The 19967-nt window shown below is 46.7% G+C and overlaps 1 protein-coding gene across 1 annotated transcript in view; it reads right to left on the bottom strand.

The window, feature by feature from the left end:
• LOC123758445 (E3 ubiquitin-protein ligase Mdm2) overlaps nucleotides 1-19967 on the bottom strand; it is a 53431-nt gene that overhangs the window by 25552 nt on the left and 7912 nt on the right. The window contains exons 3-6 of the mRNA XM_069323071.1: nucleotides 18064-18199; nucleotides 10718-11193; nucleotides 6478-6539; nucleotides 5337-5565 (exon numbers count right to left, since the gene is read on the bottom strand). Coding sequence (XP_069179172.1) covers nucleotides 5337-5565; nucleotides 6478-6539; nucleotides 10718-11159 — 733 coding nt within the window. The 5' untranslated portion in view covers nucleotides 11160-11193; nucleotides 18064-18199. The remainder of the gene's footprint in view (nucleotides 1-5336; nucleotides 5566-6477; nucleotides 6540-10717; nucleotides 11194-18063; nucleotides 18200-19967) is intronic.

The following is a 19967-nucleotide window of genomic DNA, read 5'->3' as shown; positions in this document are numbered from 1 at the left end:
GACCAGAGGTTCTTAACCTTACACATCAACATACTGACCAATTTGTCCCATACGGTCAAAATCACCACCACCAGTCCTATTAATTAGATGCCATTAAGACTTCAAAACCAGCGTTGAATGTAATGAAATGCTATTTTCTGGGTGAGGCCCGGATGCTCTCCGGAGCTATCAGGCTGATATTTTTTATATTAATCTGGGGGCATCAGTCAATTGGAGTTCAGCCTAAAGGGAACCACAAGCCAGAACCTGGACCCTCCCTCAGAGAGGCAGAGAGAGCAATGGCCTATGGATACCCCCATGTATTTGGAGGCTTTCCATGTCCGCCATCAACCAGGGTTGGCACCCAGAAAGGTAAGCATAACAAAATAGACCTCACATTGTAAGAAAATCACAACTGAAGACCGAACAGAGAGGCAGATTCCTCCCCCCCCCACTTAAAAACAAGCCAATGCCCCACTCCGCTGCTTGTCTGTATAGCCCTCCCCTTCCCGGGAGGGTTAGGGGAAAGCCCCGGAAACCCCTGTGCCAGTTACTCAACAACCCGGAGGCTGAGCATCAAAAGAACAAATCCACAAGGGCCGTGACAAGGATTCGAACCTGCGTCTGAGAGCATCCCAGACGCTGCCTTAATTGACTGAGCTACGACATGGTATAAGAATTGCAACCAGAAATTCTACTGAATTTACTTGGATCCTGCAGCCTCTCCGAGACACAAACCAGGATTTTACACAATTCCCCCCTGCACTCGAGCTATGTCAATAGGCTGTTCTACCTCTTCGCCCTTACTTCATTACACACAGAAATCACATTAGCATGATGCATCAAACGAACAAATCCACAAGGGTTGTGACAAGGATTCGAACCTACGTCTGAGAGCATCCCAGACGTTGCCTTAATCGACTGAGCTACGACATGGTATAAGAGTTGCAACCGAGCATCAAAACCCACGCAAAAAAAAAAGAAAAAAAAAAGAAAAAAAAAAAAAAAAAACACCACCACCAACAACACCGACCAGAGGGAAGGAGGGTGCCAGGGAGCCTCCGGGGCTCACCCAGAAAATATCATTTTATTACATTCAACACTGGTTTTCTGAGGGGAACCCCTTTGGCTCCCTGGAGCTACCTAACCAAAGATAAATAAAGAGAGACTTACCCAGGAGGCGGCTGCCACTTGCTCCTCAACCAGAAGTTGAGACAACTGGGTGCAACCTGCAACCCAAAGCCACACACAACGACTTGAATCAGGAACGTTGACGTGATACAGAGCCTCCAGGACCCTGTTTGTCCTCTAGGACTAGCTTTATGACCCTTCAGGTCCTCAAGCTAGACCGAGGACAACTCGAGAAGGGAAAAGAAGCGCAAGACCAAAGCCAAATGCCTACAGATGCACAAATCCTTAGCCACCAAAGATACTGAAAGGATGGGAACATGCACGTGCAACTGCACAAGGCCAACATCCCGAGGAAGCACAGGGGTGAACAAGCACGCATTAAGGTGCTCAAACTCGCCCCCAGGTAAACCTCCAGAATGATAGAAGTTTCTTGCCACTGAAGCGCGAGGGTCCGACAAAACCCATGCCACCCCCGCCAACGAAAAGAATGGGTAGTCTGCCAGCCAGGAAGACTCTGGAACCTACAAACGGACCCAATACGAGTAAGAAGAACCAAACTCAAACGAGGACGGATCCATCACAGAGGCAGAATCCGGGTCTCGCAGGAGGTACGCAGCAATCGCCTCTCGAACCTCCCTAAGGGAGAGACAAGAGGCAGAAAACCTCCGGAAAGGAGCCAAGGAACCCAAGGGAACCCGGATCTGAACCTGGTTAGGAGCCGACCCCAAATCATATTCATACAGGAAAGGGGGGTAAGAAAATCCCTTCCCTTGCAACAACAAGCCCATGAAGTGGGTACCAAAACCTAAGCGGGTTCAAAGGAGACCCAAGCTCCGCAGGTCAACTCCTCAGCCCAGGATCCTCCAAACCAGGACCCGGAGCAGCTCCATACCCTCTACCCCTGAAAAAAGGCAGAGTCCAGGGGAAAGGCAAAATAGAAGGGGGCCTGCGGGTGGGACTCAGAAGCCATGGCAGGAGGGACCAGCTTGAATGCCTCCGTCCCCAACCCTGAATGGGGCAGCCCTTGAAGCTGCCAGTCTCATTACCAACTAAACCCTGCCCCGACTCTGAAACCCCCAGATGTTTGGGAGCTGAGAGCAAGGATGGGGGGAGAAGGATGAACAACATGGGAAGGACTAGGGAGTGCGGACGGAACCAAAGTCGAAGTAACTAATGCACCCCAAGTCTGGGTCCCTATAACCAAAACAGGGCAGCCTTGGGACATCCGGGTAGGCAACCAACCCAGCGCGTTGCAGCAACCTAAACCTAGCATGCAACGCAGATGCTGCCTGTACCCAAATACAAATGTAATCAGAATGAGTAAATTGGAGGACAAACAGAGAGCACGACTTGCAAGGCTCTGGATCAAAGGTGTTGTTGACCCAACAGGTAGCATAACGGAGGCAAAAACAGTGACTGCCACCCTGAGACAAGGACATACAGCAACCCTCAAACTCACACGAGGTGAGGTGGAACTCAGACGATGCATCCTTAGGTCTTATGAGCCCCAATGAGGATTTCCAGGACCTGTAGGCTGACTGCTACGGGAAGTCCAGGCAAAGTACAACAAAACCGGCTGGGCCCAAACTAACTAGGGGATCTGCTAAAGCTGAACCCCTGTGAAGTGTACTACCATGGGGACCTAGAGGAGGGACACCCAAACAACAGAAGCAGACCAATAGCCAAACCAGGCAGACCCCCCCCCTCTCCCAGGCAAGGAAAACAAACATAAAAGAAACCCCCCACAAAAGTACATGTCCCCAGAGGAACACAAACTGGCCGCCACGTTGGTAGGTGAGCTGAGCTGTACCTTGCCTCCACCCCAGTCCAAGCCAGGAAAAACAACCAAGTACCAGTAAATGACACCCCTTCCTACCCAAGGCCAAACAAAGGCTACAAAAACCCCAGCTGGCCCCAAGGGCAGTGTAAAAGTCGAGCTGCAAAGACCCCTACGGAAGTGGTCCCTGAAAGTTCTATGGAAGGGAACCCTAGAACACCAAGGGTGGTAAAAGTTCTCTTTCTTAAGCATCCTGTAAGTGCAGCATGCAGCCCTCGGTACTCTCAAAGTTCTCCTGGCCACTGTGCCACACACACAGCAAAACACACCACTAAAGTACATAACCGCCTATGAATCTGGTTGATACCTGGTTGATGGGGTTCTGGGAGTTCTTCTACTCCCCAAGCCCGGCCCGAGGCCAGGCTTGACTTGTGAGAGTTTGGTCCACCAGGCTGTTGCTTGGAGCGGCCCGCAGGCCCACATACCCACCACAGCCCGGTTGGTCCGGCACTCCTTGGAGGAATAAATCTAGTTTCCTCTTGAAATCTGAGGCCAGAGTCAACGTCTGCCCCGGACAACATCAGCCAACGAACTTGAGTTGTTGGGTAGCCGACGCGGGGGGTCTGAGGCTCCCCACTTTCCCCCTCCCAAGGAGGGGAGGGCTGTGCGGACAAGCGGCGGAGTATGGCATTTGCATGCTTTTAAGTAGGGGGGGTTCTGCCTCTCTGTTCGGTCTTCGGTTACAATTTTCTTACTATGTGGGGTCTGTTTTGTTATGCCCACCTTTCTGGGTGCCAACCCCGGTCAATGGCAGACATGGAATGCCTCCAAATACATGGGGGGGGTTTCCATAGGCCATTGCTCCCTTTGCCTCTCTGAGGGGGACCAGGTTCTGGCTCGTGGTCCCTGGTAGGCTGAACTCTGACTGATGCCCCAGACTAATATAACAAATGTCAGCCTAATAGCTCCAGGGAGCCAAAGGGGCTCCCGAGAAGAAATGTCAATAACTAGGTTTAACTGTACATATGGAATGGTAGCAAAACAGCTGAAAGAAAATCATAAGGATTTTATCAAAATTTATTTTTAAAATTGTTCAGCGATTGAATCCCATAAACCCAGCTAAAAACCCAGTTTTAGAGGATCAATAACAGCAAATCTGGTAAAGTCAAGGTAAGCATAAATTCAGCGGTGAACATATTTAGCAGCTAAGTAGGAATGCCATTCAGATCACACCCAGACACTTAGTAGTGTAGAATAGATTCATTTTATTCAAGCCATTTGGTCACCACTTGGTCCGGGAGACATCTCCCGTCACGCAGGGTGCAGTTGCGCCTCCACAGATCTCCAGTATCATCTTTTGATACTGGTAATGGCTCAAAAGGGCCACCACTTACGGGCTATTCATGCCCGTGCCACCTCTTGGGTGGCTTAATCTTCATCAATCAATCAGATTCTTCAGTTCTACTCATCCACGGGAGACATTTCCCGTCACGCAGGGTGCAGTCGCACCTCCACAGATCTCCAGTATCATCTATTGATACTGGAAATGGCTCAAAAGGGCCACCACTTATGGGCTATTCATGCCCAAGCCACCTTTTGGGTGGCTAAATCTTCTCTCTCTCTCTACTCATCACACCATTTGGTCCGGGAGACATCTCCCGTCACGCAGGGTGCAGTCGCACCTCCACAGATCTCCAGTATCATCTATTGATACTGGTGATGGGTCAAAAGGGCCACCACTTACGGGCAATTCATGCCCATGCCACCTTTTGGATGGCTTAATCGTCATCTTGGACACATTCATAGGAGACATCTCCCGTCACGCAGAGTGCACTTGCACCTCCACAGATCTCCAGTATCAGCTCTTGATACTGGAGATGGCTCAAAAGGGCCACCACTTACGGGGTATTCATGCCCGTGCCACCTTTTGGGTGGCTTCATCTTCATTTTAACACATTCACACGGGAGACATCTCCCGTCACGCAGGGTGCAGTCGCACCTCCACAGATCTGTAGTATCATCTATTGATACTGGTGATGGCTCAAAAGGGCCACCTCTTACGGGCTATTCATGCCCGAGCCACCTTTTGGGTGGCTTCATCTTCATCTTCTGTTTAAAACACGGGAGACATCTCCCGTCACGCTGGGTGCAGTCGCACCTCCACAGATCTCCAGTATCATCTATTGATACTGGTGATGGCTCAAAAGGGCCACCACTTACGGGCTATTCATGCCCGTGCCACCTTTTGGGTGGCTTCATCTTCATCTTAACACATTCACAAGGGAGACATCTCCCATCATGCAGGGTGCATTCGCACCTCCACAGATCTCCAGTATCAGCTCTTGATACTGGGAATGGCTTAATTTTCTTGCCACCTGGAGAGGTTAGATGCAGGTAGCAAAGCCTAACAGCATATCTTGGGAGGCACCAGGAATTCGTCAATGCTAACATAGGTTCATCATCAACACCAGAGGGCCGCTACTCACCTGCCAGCATTTACTGCAGTATCGTACAAATGGCTTGTTTTTCTCACTACAGCTGAGACAGTACCAACTCTCGGCCACTAGCTCCGGGTCGTCCGTCTCACTCGACTCGTCTGTATCGTTATCATCATCTGGCCAGAAGTCTCGCTCAGACTCGCACAGAGCGTGGAGAGCCAACACTGCAACGCCAGCATTCTGAGAGAAAATTTGCCAATCATTAATAGGGCCTATTTACAACACATATACAGTATACATATATGCAGTATAATGTATGTTGAATATACAGTATAGTATATAATTATAAGGTATTTACAGAAGATCTTCCAGATTCTCTCTGAATATCTTTTAGTATTTTTATTCAATAACCCAATTTTTGTATTTATTGTATTATGATTTAATCTAATTTATAAAACTGATTGGAATTTTCAAATCAAATGAAAAAAGCTTTCTCAGGTTGTTGTCCAGCAACATCAGCAACCTTACTAATACAACATTGCTGTATTAAAAAGAAAGTGATCTTTACAAGTACAGTACTGTATTTGCCAGTGCATTACACCCACTTTTTAAATTTTTAAATGTATCACAGAATTGCCCTGCATCTAATGCAGCCATATTACAGTTGGGAGACCGAGCGCCGTAGGCTAGGGAGCCAGACGAGCATACTGGGTAAGTTCGCTAGTTACAAAAATTGCTGCTAATAATAAAATATTGAAAACAAGCCAAATTATCAGTCTGTAATGACAAGTTTATGGAAAATTGCTTACAATACGCTTGCAGTTATGAAGGAAGCTCATATAATCTCGCTTACCTCCTTACCAGACGAAGGGACTTCCCCCAGAAAAGGCACTGTTATAACATCAAATTTAAACTAGATGTTGTAGTATACACAAAAGACCATGGTAATAGGGCAGCTGCTTCGTATTTTGGTCCACCACCACCCAAGAAAATAGTAAAGACTTTGAGGAAATTTTTCCCTACAAAAATTACTTTAAAATATCTTTCAATAAATGTACGATAAAACATACTAAAAATTTTTTTTCCATAAAACATCCTTGTAAAATAGGGATGTTTCTTGCATGCCTGCAACTACGGTAATATTCTACAAACCTCAATAACGGAGTCGTCATCAGCTTCATTGTCCTCCACGCACGCATCACTCTCCACATAGTCTGTGTTAAAACACAATGCTGTCAAGGAAAATAGGGTTTACACAAGTACTAAAACTATTCACAACTACATATATACACACATACATACATTACAGTATACAAAAACCATCAAGTTAAATGAAACACTACTTTCTACATAGCACTTTTTTAGATCCTCAGAGATTACAGCACTGGCACCAGAGGGCCACATACCATGACCCCCATGATCCTGAGACATGATCTTGGCATACCAGATGGCAGAATTATTATCTGGCAAGAGAAGCAAGTGGGAACCATAGATAAACCCCATTAATGAACTGCCTAGTCACAAATTCATACCAAAAACAGCCAACATGCATTCTGTGCAGAGAAAATCTGCTTACAAACAATAAATCAAGATCAAATCATCTTTTTTTCTCGTGGAATCGGTTCCATGTCATGGTACTCTCCAGATATGTAGCCCTAAGTCACATTCATGCCAGTTCTCTGCTCACTATGCTGTGCCCCTCTCTACGTGGAGAATACCTTGGTGCATTGCTCAACTCAACCCTGTCCAATTAACTTTCTTTACAATAACAACATCCTGTACAAACTGTAAAAAACCAGTGTCGAAGGTAATGAAACACCAGTTTCCAGTTGAGCTCTGGAGGCTCCCTTTAGCTATCGTACTGATCAAGTGCCATGACACTTGAGTGTCATTAGTCACAGAGTTGTTTATAAGCCTACTGGGGATCACAAGCCAGAACCTGGCCCCCCCTCAGAGAGACGAAGGAAGCAATGGCCAATGAAAACTTTACATTTAAATTATGTCATCTTGACATCGACCAGGGAAGACACCCAGAAAGGTAGGCGAATCAAAACAGAGTACTGTCTGGTTGAAAAGTGCGACCTACGTTCTCACAAGTGCAAAAGAACTCCCCCAGAAAGCAAACAAACAAGCAACTTCATCCATCTAACAGCCCCCAGTCAGTTCTTTGAATGATGAAATCTGTTGACTGGAGGGAGGGAGGGAGGGAGGGTGTCAGGAAGCCTCTGAGGCTCACCCAGAAACTAGCGTTATATTATATACAATGCTGGTTTTCTGTGGGATCCCTGTGGAGATCCCTGTTGGCTCCCCTCTCTTAATTACCCACAGAGAAGGAAAACAGGGAGTAACGTAGGAACTTCCCCCCGCAGATCTCAACCTGACAAAGAGACAGCCGTCGGCTATAAAAGCCCCAAAACAACACAAAATCACAGAGGGCCCGGAGCGTTCACAAGAGACCTGGCGGCCAGGATCCTGATCGACCTCCAAAACCCGAGCACAAATACTGTCCAAAGACATACAGCCAAAAGAGCGGCATACATCCATCATCATGTGCACGAGGGTAGACCACAGGATGGCTAGACGCAATGACTCTGTGGACAACTGGAGACATGCAAGCCCTGGAGCAGGGACCAAGAGAAACCGGAGCAACCCAGAACAAGTCCACCGACACACAACTGGTGGCCTGCAGGTAGCGATGTAATGCTGCCATATGACACAGCACGTGATGCACCTCAAGCCGAACCAACCAAGCATCCACAACCAACAAACCCCTCCAGAAATCTGGCGTCTCAATTATCGATTGAAAAAAAGGAGCCGGCTGGAAACGAACAAAACTACCAAACAAACAAAACCCCCTGATGCCAAAGAAGAGCATGAAGCTCCCCAACCCAACCCTCAGTGGAAAAAGCCAACAGAAATAAAGCTGTTCAGAAGCCATCACGAACTGAAGGGGCCACCCCAAGCTGAGGTTAATTGAAAAGGAAAGAACACGGTCCAAAGACCAAGAAGGCTCAGGTGGCGCATGAGCAGGCCAGAGGTGAAAAAACACGAGGAAACTTGCAGAAAGTGACGGAAGTGACATCCACCTCAAATGCAAGCTGCACCAGCTGTGCCAATGTCACATGATAAGAATCGACAGTATTCGGCATGAGATGCTGATCCAGAAAATGCCTAGAGAAAGAACAAAATAACCTTGTCCAACACCAACGAAACCCGACAGAGAAAGAAAATGTTGGAAAAACCACCAAGAAACTTCATACTGTTGCTGAGAAGAAGACCACAGGTGAGACACCAACAAAGAAGCCACCTGATCACTAAACAAATGGCGATACTGTACACACGCATCAGAAAGACCAGATGCGTATTGCGGAGGGTAAAGTTAAACCAGCGAGAACCTCACCAGCCTGACCTGCTGAAAGAGGCGGAGCTATGGAAAAAAATGCCAGAGTTCAAATACAGAGCAGGCAGTGCCTGAAACCAAGGCTGGACTGGCCACCAAGAGGCCAAAAAAATTCTCTCCGATAGGATTCATCCGAGGCAAAACCTGGAGCAACAGCTGGACTGGGAGGGGAAGAGAGACAGGAACCCCCACGCCGGCTAGTCCCGCCGAAAACCGTCCACCGCAAAGGCCTTGCAGTTTGGGAACAGTGCACCGACACAGGAACACTCAGATGGGAAGAGGTCCACCACAGGGTGCTTGTACATCCGGCAAAGCCAAAGGGAGGAGGCAAGACAGGCCGTCTGCCAGGGCGTTGAACACTCCCTGAATGCGAACTGCATGTACACAGAGCTAAACTAAGAATTCAGGTGAAGAGCTACCTGTAGCGACCAGCCTCCAAAGAGTCCCAGACCAAAGCAATTCTCCAAAACAGAATTTTACAAAAGTAAGCCAAACTTTGCTTTCTCCAAAAGCAGAAGCAAAACAGTGTGTGTATTGAGCCCAGGCATAAATCCAAGCAGTTGGGGCGACAGGTGCCCCTGTATACGATACACGAGTCGGTTAAGGACAATGCATTCAAGCACTTTACAAACACACGATGTTAGAGATATGGGTCTATAATTATCTGAATGTGGTTTGGGGATGGGAACAATGACACTTTGTCCAAGTATCAGGTAATACCCCTTCACTTAAACTCATTCTGTATAACACTAAGAGTGGATTACCTGGAACTTTTGAGACTAATCTCAGTAAACTGTAAGTAATACCGTCCTCTCCACGAGCAGTTGATTTGCCCATCATTAGTGCACGATTTAATTCCTATTCAGTTACATCATTAAGGTCCGATACGTTAATGGCTGTACAGGCAAGACTGATGGTTCATTGTCTGTTGGGGTTGTGTTAAGTTTATTCTGTATGTTAATTGGGAGCAAATTGTAGCTCGATGTTAGTGCCCATTGATCAAGGAGAATGTTTGCTTGTTCTAGTGGGCTGTGGTGCAGTGGTTTGGTTGGGCTGCTTCCAGAGATTTTTCATATCTTTTCCCAAACTTCAACTGGTGATGTTTACTCGTTTATACTTTGTAGGAACTCTTCCCAATGTTTATTACGTATAACATTGCTCATGTCTCTCGCCTCTATTTGCAACAAGAAATGCATGCAGGTCAACTTGTGATTTGGTTCGTTTGTATGTATCTCCGAGCTGCATTACTCATTTGTGTTCCTTAAGAAATATGGGGCCAAGGACCCCACTTGGGTGGTGGGCTGGTCCAGTGGTGGTGGCTGGAATTGGACTTGCCAATTCCCTCAAATACATGACTAGATTATTTTAAGTCTTGTTGTCAAGGTTGGAGACACTATCAAGAAGAGCCTAGCAAGTTTTCCTGGGTGGACAAAATGGGCTCTGGCTTAGCAAGCATTTGAGGAGCCTTAACTCAGAAAACAATGCTAATATATGTTTTATGTAGATTATTAATACAGTAAATGGCCATGGACAAATTTGTTGGTTAAACATTACTAAATCCGGGAAAGATTAAAATACAGAGATTGCTTTATGAAAATGACTTTAGTTTTGCACTGTCAATGCCTGTCTCATTAACTCTTATCCTTTTTAATGTAGCAAAACATCACAGTACAAATATAAAATACAAGTTTATAGGTTTTTCATTGTATGATCCCATGAGGAAATGTCGAATCCATATGATGGGATTGAACCCGCATCCTTCAACCCATAATCAAATTCACAGAACTGAGATCAATCCAGGACAAACAGATGATCATACTAACAGTATGACCATCTATAAGTAAAGCAAGGTATTACACATAAGTAACGATAGTACATCAGGTATATTAATGAATGCCTCTTATGTTAAATCTTGAGGAAATAATATTTGTGAACAAATAAACAATGCTACTTGTGAGACTAAGGTCTAAACTGACTATGACAGTTCCTTACCGGTTTCATATTCCTTGAGGCTGTATGTAGACTCTGATTCCGACCCACTCTTGACAACGTATGGAAATGCCGACTTTCTGAAAGTACTAGGCAAGACTTTATTTTGATTGTACTTTCTGTATGTTATTTCTTCTGGCGTTTGTCTTGATGACCCAGGAACAGGGAAGGTTGTCAGATAACCCTGGATATGTTGAGGTTTCTGTGGATTATCAAAAGTTCCAGAAGCACTCGTATGTCCCAATGTTTTGCTACATGTACGTGAGCAGTCATCAGGCGAAAGTGGTGTTCTGTCATTAGTTTCACTTGTGTTGCTATTTACACCTAATGTAGAATGGTTGGAACCTAAATCATTTCTTGAATTTGGATCCCTTATTCTTTCTTTGGTACCAGATCCACTTATGGAAAGAGGGAGAGACTTTGTACGTGTTACCTCACACACCATCTCTGCTGGAATTATATTTTTGGCTAACAAAGGCCTGAAAAATATAGAACAAATTAAAAATATAGGTTTATATAAACTTGGAACTCATTCAATTATCTTTGATCTACTAATTTTCTTTTTGCTACTTAGCCTCAACTATGAACCATTAGTACAAAATGTTTGTGTATCACTCAGAATGTTCAGTATATGATTATTGTTTGTGATGTATGTATGTATATGTATGTACATATGTGTGTGTATGTATGTATGTATATATATATGTATGTATGTGTGTGTGGTGTGTGTGTGTGTGTGTATATATATATATACACACACACACACATGCAGCCCCAGCATGGAGTCCGTATCTAGTCAAGGATAAGACTAAACTGGAAAAGGTTCAAAGATTTGCCACCAGACTAGTACCCGAGCCGAGAGGTATGAGCTACGAGGAGAGACTACGGGAATTAAACCTCACTTCGCTGGAAGACAGAAGAGTTAGGGGGGACATGATCACCACATTCAAGATTCTCAAGGGAATTGATAGGGTAGATAAAGACAGGCTATTTAACACAAGGGGCACACGCACAAGGGGACACGGGTGGAAACTGAGCGCCCAAATGAGCCACAGAGATATTAGAAAGAACTTTTTTAGTGTCAGAGTGGTTGACAAATGGAATGCATTAGGAAGTGATGTGGTGGAGGCTGACTCCATACACAGTTTCAAGTGTAGATATGATAGAGCCCGATAGGCTCAGGAATCTGTACACCTGTTGATTGACGGTTGAGAGGCGGGACCAAAGAGCCAGAGCTCAACCCCCGCAAGCACAACTAGGTGAGTACAACTAGGTGAGTACACAACACTTTGTACTGAACGGGGTGCGAATAGCTTGAGCTACGTCAACCCTTTGTGTGTATTTATACCTTAATAAACTTATTTGAATTTGAACAAGGGAATGAACCGTCACAATCTGTCCGCCAGGACAATGGACACGCCCCGGATATGAACCACACTGAGAACTAAATCCCGATAACTCACTAGAAGAGCAACCCGATGTGACTGGCCCCAAAGAGCCATGGACTGTAGATTTCCCCCCCCCTGCAGTTCAGACAATGAACCACCGGAGCACAGTCCAAATGGAATCAGATCGTAGAGTTCCGAGCAAGCCGAATCTGAAGCCCACCGCCCCTGGCTGGCCTGGTAAGTACTGGTCAAAGCCTCAGCCTAGAGAGGAGGCATCCATGAACACATCGAAGCAGGGCTCCAGGGGGCACCAAGGAATCAAAACCTGAAAACTCCGAAGAGGAGGCCGGCGACACAGTCGCTGACGCAAGGCCCCCGGGGGACGAACCCAGCGATCACGAGAGAGGCGGAAGGGATGGCCCCGAAGGAACCAGAACAGATGCTGCAACCAAACCAGACCCAGCAGGTAAACGATCACAGTGACGTTCAGATTTCGACACAATTGCTTGAGCAACCGCCGAGTGACCCGAGACCCCATCAGAAACAGACGACTGCGGGACAACAGCCGGAGCAACCACTTGTTTCTCAGACGACGTGCCTGAGAGAGACAAGGACGCTGTCCGGGAATCCCAGACAAGGCTCAGCCAAGTCCGAACCCGAGACAGGACCAGATAAGACTTCCGCTAGTTCTCCAGGAGCCCGAACCCGGTGAGCAACGAAAGAACCACACCCCTGGCAAGCAGACACGCAGACTTGCTGGGAGCCCACACCAACCAGTCTTCGAGGTAGGCCAAAACCCAAACACCTACCAGATGCAGACAGGCAACCACAACCAGACGCAGACAGGCGACCACAACCCAGGCAAGACACATGAAAACACGAGGTGTCAGATTTAGCCCCATGGGAAGGCAACGAAAGTGGTAAGCTTGCCGCCAGAGACAACATCCAAGAACTCAGACATAGGACAGAGTGGTCATCCGAAAAGAGGGGCCTGGAATCCAAGGGTTCAGACGGGACAAGTCCAGAATGAACCGCAGATCCGCTCAGTCCCATTTCGGGATTGGAAACACGCAGGAAACTCCCTTGAGGGACGAGGTCGTTTCGACCACGCCCAAGTGCACCCACTCCAAGATGACCCGACAAAGCAAAGGGGAAGATGCCTGTCCCGCCAGCCCAGAATACCCCGGAGGGACAAAGAGTCGCCCAATTCCACCGCAGGCCAGAAGACACGACCTGAAATGTCCATGAATCGTGGAACCAAGAGCGGGCAAACAGAGTCAGCTTTTCCCCAGTACCCGTAAAAGGATCAGCAACTTTTCTGAGAACCCGACTTGCGAGCAGACGAAAACGGCTCTGGAACAGGCGCCGGCTCAGAAACTAGCACCAAGGAAAGCACATGAGTGTGCACCCCGGACAACCAACATATCCGAAAGAGGGTGGCAACTAGCAGAAACCGCCTGCAAACAACTGCGGACAAAACAGATGAAAATCTAAGAGCCAAGGCTCAAGCAGAATCCACAGAGAGCGAGGACAGCCTGCCGACACGCAAGGCATAAAACAGAGACACCTCCTCCTGGAGGATAGGCACATACAGTTTGAGCAGCACCGTTGAAGTCGATGCCACAGACAAAGACCCGGCACTCAATGCCTCCACAAACCAGTCTGAAGACAGCCCGAGAAGGGAAAAGAAGCAGAGGACCGAAGCCAAATGCTCGCGAGCACAATAATCCTCCACAACAAAAGCAGCCGAAAGGGAAGGGAAGGGACCTGGACATTCAACTGCAGCACACCAACCTCACGAGGAAGCACAGGGGCAAAGAAGCACGCGTTAAGGTGCTCAAATGCACCCCCCTAAATACACCTGCAACACAGTGGTGAGGTCTCGCCACTCAAGTGTGCTGGTATGATAGAACGTGTGCCACGCCCCCAACGAAAATAAGGGCAGTCCGCAAGCCAGGAAGACGCAAGAACCTCATAACTCACCCAATACATGAAAAAAGACCCAAACTCATAGAAACCAGGTCCATCGCAGGCAAAATCAGGGTCTCACAGGAGGTAGTCACCAAGGGCCTCCCGAGCCTCCTCAGGGGAAATACGAGAGGTAGAAAACCCTCCAGATGGACGAAGCTGCAGAACCCAAGGGAACTCTAAAACAAACCTGGGGGTGGGGGTGGGGGGAATTGGGTTGATGAAACCCCATAAATTTGTACAAGTGTTGACACGAAAACCCCAAACCTTGCAACAGCAGACCCCACCCCGAATGCACCAAAGCCCAGGCAGTCTCGAAAGGGGCCCAAGCACCCCAGGCCGCCTCCCCCCTCCAACCACGGAATCCTCCAAACCAGGACCCAGAGCAGAGCCGTCCTCAATGCCCTCCACCCTTGAAGAAAAGGCAAGAGGCCAAGGAAAAGGCAGCAAGGAAAGGGTCTTGCTGAAAGGACCCAGAAGCCTCAGTGGGAAGAACAGGCTCGAATGCCTCCATCCCCGCATCAAATGGAGCAACCCTCAGAGCTGCCCGAGTCTCATCCCCAGGTAAACCCTGCCCCAACTCCGAAACCCTCAGACGTTTGGGAGCCGGCAGCAGTGAGGTAGGAGAATGGTGAACCACACCAACAAGGGGAAGACAAAGGGGCGCAGACTGAACTATGGTCGAAGTGACCAATGCCCCAAGTCTGGGTCCATAAAACCAAAATGGGGCAGCCCCGGGGCATTCGAGTGGGCAACCAACTAAACATGATGCAGCAACCTAACCCTAGCATGAAATGAACATGCTCTTTGACCCCTAACCTCAGCTACAGCAAAATGGGTAAATTGGAGTATGAAGGGTAAACAAGTGTCACAAGACTCTGGGTCAAAGGTGTTGGCGATCCAACAAACAGCATGACAGAGGCAGAACAAGTGATTGTCACCCTGAGACAGCAGCAATGAACAACCTTCAAATTTGTGCAAAGCGAGATGGGATTATGAGGACACATCCATCGGTCAACCAAGCCCCGACAGGGCTTTCCAGGGCCAGAAGGAGGATGTATCCCTATGGGAAGCCCAGGCACTGGTGCTGCCAAAGCTGGTTGTAACCCCATGAATTAGCCGGGCAAACTGCCCTTACCCCCCCCCCCCATGTGGTGAGCAATCTTGGAAGCCCAGAGGTCTTTGTCCTGAACCCAGGTATCACCTAATAGGAACCTCGGCAGCCTCCCAACGGGCAATAAAAACAACTAAAAGGAAAAAGAACCCCGAGGAAGCACCACAACCCAGGGGACCTGAAAGAGGCATGACCACTGCAATTATGCAAGCGATGCAGCTCAGTGCACCCCAACCAGCAACAACCACCCCTCACCCAGGACCAAACAAAAACACCGAAAACTAAGCTGACCCTAAAGGCAAGGCTGAAGTCAAGCAACCACTACCTCTAGGGGAATGGGAACCCAAAGGACCCAGAGAAGAGCAATGAAAGTACACCGCTGGGACCCAAGGGGTGTACTCACTGGGCACTTGGGGACGGGAGCCCTAAGCACATGCAGTCCTTGGTACTAACTCCTGGCCACCGCACCAACACACAGCAGGAACACCAGCAGGGTGAAAAGCCCGTCAGGCAACTGAGACCAGAGTAAACGTCCACCCCGTTTAGCTTCAGTCGGCAAACTGACGGTGAGTTTCTTGCCCCTGTTCGGTCTCAGGTTGCCAATTTTCTACCAGGAGGGGTCTGTTTTGAAGTGCCTACCTTTCTGGGTGCTCATCCCCAGTTGATGGCAGACATGATTACTTTCATACATGATCATTTCATAGGTCATTACTCCCTGTGCTTCTCTGAGGGGACCACTTTCTGGCTAGTGGTCCCCTGTAGGCTTGACAACTCCATTTGACTGAAGCCTCGTACTAATATTAGCCAACATCAATCCAATAGCTCCAAGGAACAAACAGGGCTCCCCCACAGAAAAGCATCGAGTGCATTGTTAAACCCTAGCAGGGTTTAACTTAATTGTTCAGAATGATTTAGGTCATCACAACTGTAATCTGTTAAATAGTCATTTTACATATTAAAAATTATGAATTTTACATATTAAAAATTATGAATTTTACATATTTAAATTATGAACTTTCATTAATGTGTAATCATTATTTTTCTTTTATCTGAAACACTAGATTTATGAATTTGGGTTTGATTCCCTGCATTGTCACGATGGCTTTCTTATAGTAGTACTGTATACGACAAAGAAGAATATTTCAGCGGTAGCCCTCGGCAGTGGTGATAAAACCCTCCCTCACCCCTGCCCTGAATCATCTCCCACATTCGTACAAACACTTTACTGTATATGTACCCGCAACTACTCTAAATTCACCTCACTTAATTTTGGTGTTATTTTTAGTCGCTTCCAGTGGCATATCTGGACTCCTTCAATATTTGCAATATCTTCCAATGTTTTAGACTTGCACAAAATGTTAAGACCCTACAGAAATATTGTTTACAAAACCCTCAGTCTTAAAAAGACTTAGTTTGGCCTGGTTAACTGGTTGCTGTTAAGGCGTTTACTTTGTCATTTCACATCATGCAGAGACTAAGTCACAATAACATGGCTGAAAATTTATACTGTACTAGACTTGTACATGAAAACAAAATCAATATTATTTTGGTCCTCCCTGGACCCTTATTTAATAAGGCCATGCCTGTGACTTGATAAATGTCCAGGATGAACAGAACCATTGTCATTTTCATTCTTTTCACACAGCACAGTAAAAAATATATATGTTGTCAGGGACAGGAAGCCTTTACTTTTGCTTATCAGAGTCACCCTAGGTTACCCACAGCAATCATCAATAGTTACCTAGCTCCTGGCTAGGTAACTAGCCTACCTAGCTCCTGGGCACCTGACAGCTGGGTGGACAGCGCTTCGGATTCGTAGTCATGAGGTTTTGAGCTTTATCCCAGTGAAAGCAGAGAGAAATGGGCAAAATATATCTTTCACCCTGATGCCCCTATTACCTAGCAGTAAATAGGTATCTGGGAGTTAGATAGCTGCTACGGGCTGCTTCCCGGGCCGCGAGTTACAAAAAGGACTGGTCGAGGACCGGGCCGCGGGGATGCTAAGCCCCAAAATCATCTCAACATAACCTGGATACCTTATTTACTGATAGATACCTGGTTGATTACCTGGTTGATGGGGTTCCGGGAGTTCTTCTACTCCCCAAGCCCGGCCCGAGGCCAGGCTTGACTTGTGAGAGTTTGGTCCACCAGGCTGTTGCTTGGAGCGGCCCGTAGGCCCACATACCCACCACAGCCCGGTTGGTCCGGCACTCCTTGGAGGAATAAATCTAATTTCCTCTTGAAAATGTCCACGGTTGTTCCGGCAATATTTCTTATGCTTGCTGGGAGGACGTTGAACAACCACGGACCTCTGATGTTTATACAGTGTTCTCTGATTGTGTCTATGACACCTCTGCTCTTCACTGGTTCTATTCTACATTTTCTTCCATATCGTTCACTCCAGTACGTTGTTATTTTATTGTGTAGATTTGGTACTTGGCCCTCCAGTATCTTCCAGGTGTATATTATTTGATATCTCTCTCGTCTTCTTTCTAGTGAGTACATTTGGAGGGCTTTGAGACGATCCCAATAATTTAGGTGCTTTATTGCGTCTATGCGTGCCGTATATGTTCTCTGTATTCCCTCTATTTCAGCAATCTCTCCTGCTCTGAAGGGGAAGTGTTTGAAGGAAGAAGACGGGACAACACATAGAAACAGAGGCATCAGATGAAAGGAAACCTAACTCAACTATTTCTCTTCCACCAGGGATTGATTCCAGGTTCCTCCAATTCAAGTTGAGGACATATCCCAATGTACCACACAGGACCCGCTTCACCACTATATCACCTAAACGTCCAGGTTGAATTGTCAATCCACCACAAACCATTAACTTCTTCAATAGTAATGCTTTGAATAATAATATACATTTCATAACTTACTTAACATCATTATAGTGAAGCGTTCAACTCCTAAGGCTGGACCAAGAGAATCCTTCCCACAATTTACATAAAGGACGTCACTGGGGTCAAACAGACTACGGTTACTGTACAGGTAAACTTTCAACAACTGCAATATCTGAAATAATAATAATCATATTAATTTTTCAACTCAATATTTACTATTATTATTATTTACACACACTGATATGCACACAGTGGCTGTAAATGTAAATATCTACCTACTATTTAATGTCTTACATTCAATTATTATAGAACATTTAAAAATGTAAATTGTCTATGTATAAAAAAAAAAAAAATCTGGAAAATGCACGACTAATGAGCCGTACTCTTTATGCAAATGCATGTACAGTGCAGCATTATATAGAGGTAATACAGAGAGTGTGTGTGTGGGGGGTTGGCAAACTGCACTGGAAAAGCAGGAAACTTGTGTAAATCACATCGTTTTCAAAGCTCTCGGCTTTGCGGAAGACGATGGCCGTCTCCCTTGAACAAGTCCACATCATAAGCATCTATCTAGGTAACAGACATTTGAAAACAGTTTGTATCTCGGTTTACTCTGAGATACAAACAGTTGTATCTCAGTGAAATGTCCAAACAGTACATTACTGAGAAAAAACTCATTAATACTATATCTATCCAAATAATGTACATGTAAGTAATTATCAAAAGAAGGCACCAAGCCGGGGAGGCCACGTAGCACTGTCAAATGTGTGGGATATTCAAAAGGAGCTATATATCACTAAGGATGCCAATACGAGAACAAAAACGCACACGGCGAACCACATCATAGGTATTCGATTTACCAATGATTCTATGGAGGGACAGGTGACCGCGAGGAAACAGTCAGGAAGCAAGACGCACGCACATCCTGGAAGCCAGGACATTGAAGGATAAGCACGACTGGAAAAGGGACAATGCAGTTTGGATAATAATTAGCAGGGCGGTGCTCCATTAAGGCCCATGAGTTATAATGGGTATGGCAAATATGTAACTCTGACGGAGCCATTTCCATCGCCGGTTACAGTGGTAAGAGGAAGGCCACGGGGACACACTACCCTTAAGAGCACACAGCTTGTTACCAGTAACAGAAGACCAGTGATCCTGCCAACGGCATGGATTGAGGAATGAATAACTGGGTAGAAGTTGAAATAAGCAACACCTCTGCAGAAAATAGGACAAATGTGGATAGCCTCCTTCGTGGCAGCATCCTCACGCTCATTTAAGAAAACACCAATATGGCCTGGGGAACCCAGCAAAACTCCACTGCCTTAAATCTGCTGGAGGTAAGAAACAGCCAATATTGAATTTCGACGAACCACAGGATTGACAGGATTAGAGGACTCTTAGGAGTCATGAGGCACTGCAACAGTCAACTACAACAACAAAGGAAGAACGACGCAAGAACGCAGTGATGAAGCGCATACAAAATTGTATAAAGTTCTGCCATGAAGATGCTAGTCTCTAGAGGCAGGTAAACACACATTCGTGCAGTCAGGAAATACAACGGAGTAGCCTACACTGCCGGCAGACTTAGATCCATCTGTGAAGACGGAGATGGAGCTGGAATGTAAGAAAAGTGAGCAGGAAAAGGCGTTTCAGAACTGTGGGGGTAAAAGCTTTAGTCATGCGGGTCAAGGTTCTACAAAAATTAGGAAGAGGGACCGCCCATGGGGGCCAAGGATGGAACGACACGAGGAGAAACATTGGTAACATGAACCGAGAAAACCTTGCAAGTAAGACAACCGTTACAGAAAGGGGAAGGTGGTGAAAGGGAACAGGGCCTACAGGAGGGGTAATGGTCAAAGTACGACATAAGCGAGAGTGAGGGTGTTGTAGAGACCACAAAGTAGCGATCACGACGAACCTGCAGAGAGGATGCCAGT

The sequence above is a fragment of the Procambarus clarkii genome, chromosome 11 (assembly GCF_040958095.1).
Source record: "Procambarus clarkii isolate CNS0578487 chromosome 11, FALCON_Pclarkii_2.0, whole genome shotgun sequence".
NCBI lineage: Eukaryota > Metazoa > Arthropoda > Malacostraca > Decapoda > Cambaridae > Procambarus > Procambarus clarkii.
The sequence above is the reverse complement of the archived record's forward strand: the minus strand, read 5'-3'. Positions and strand labels throughout refer to the sequence as shown.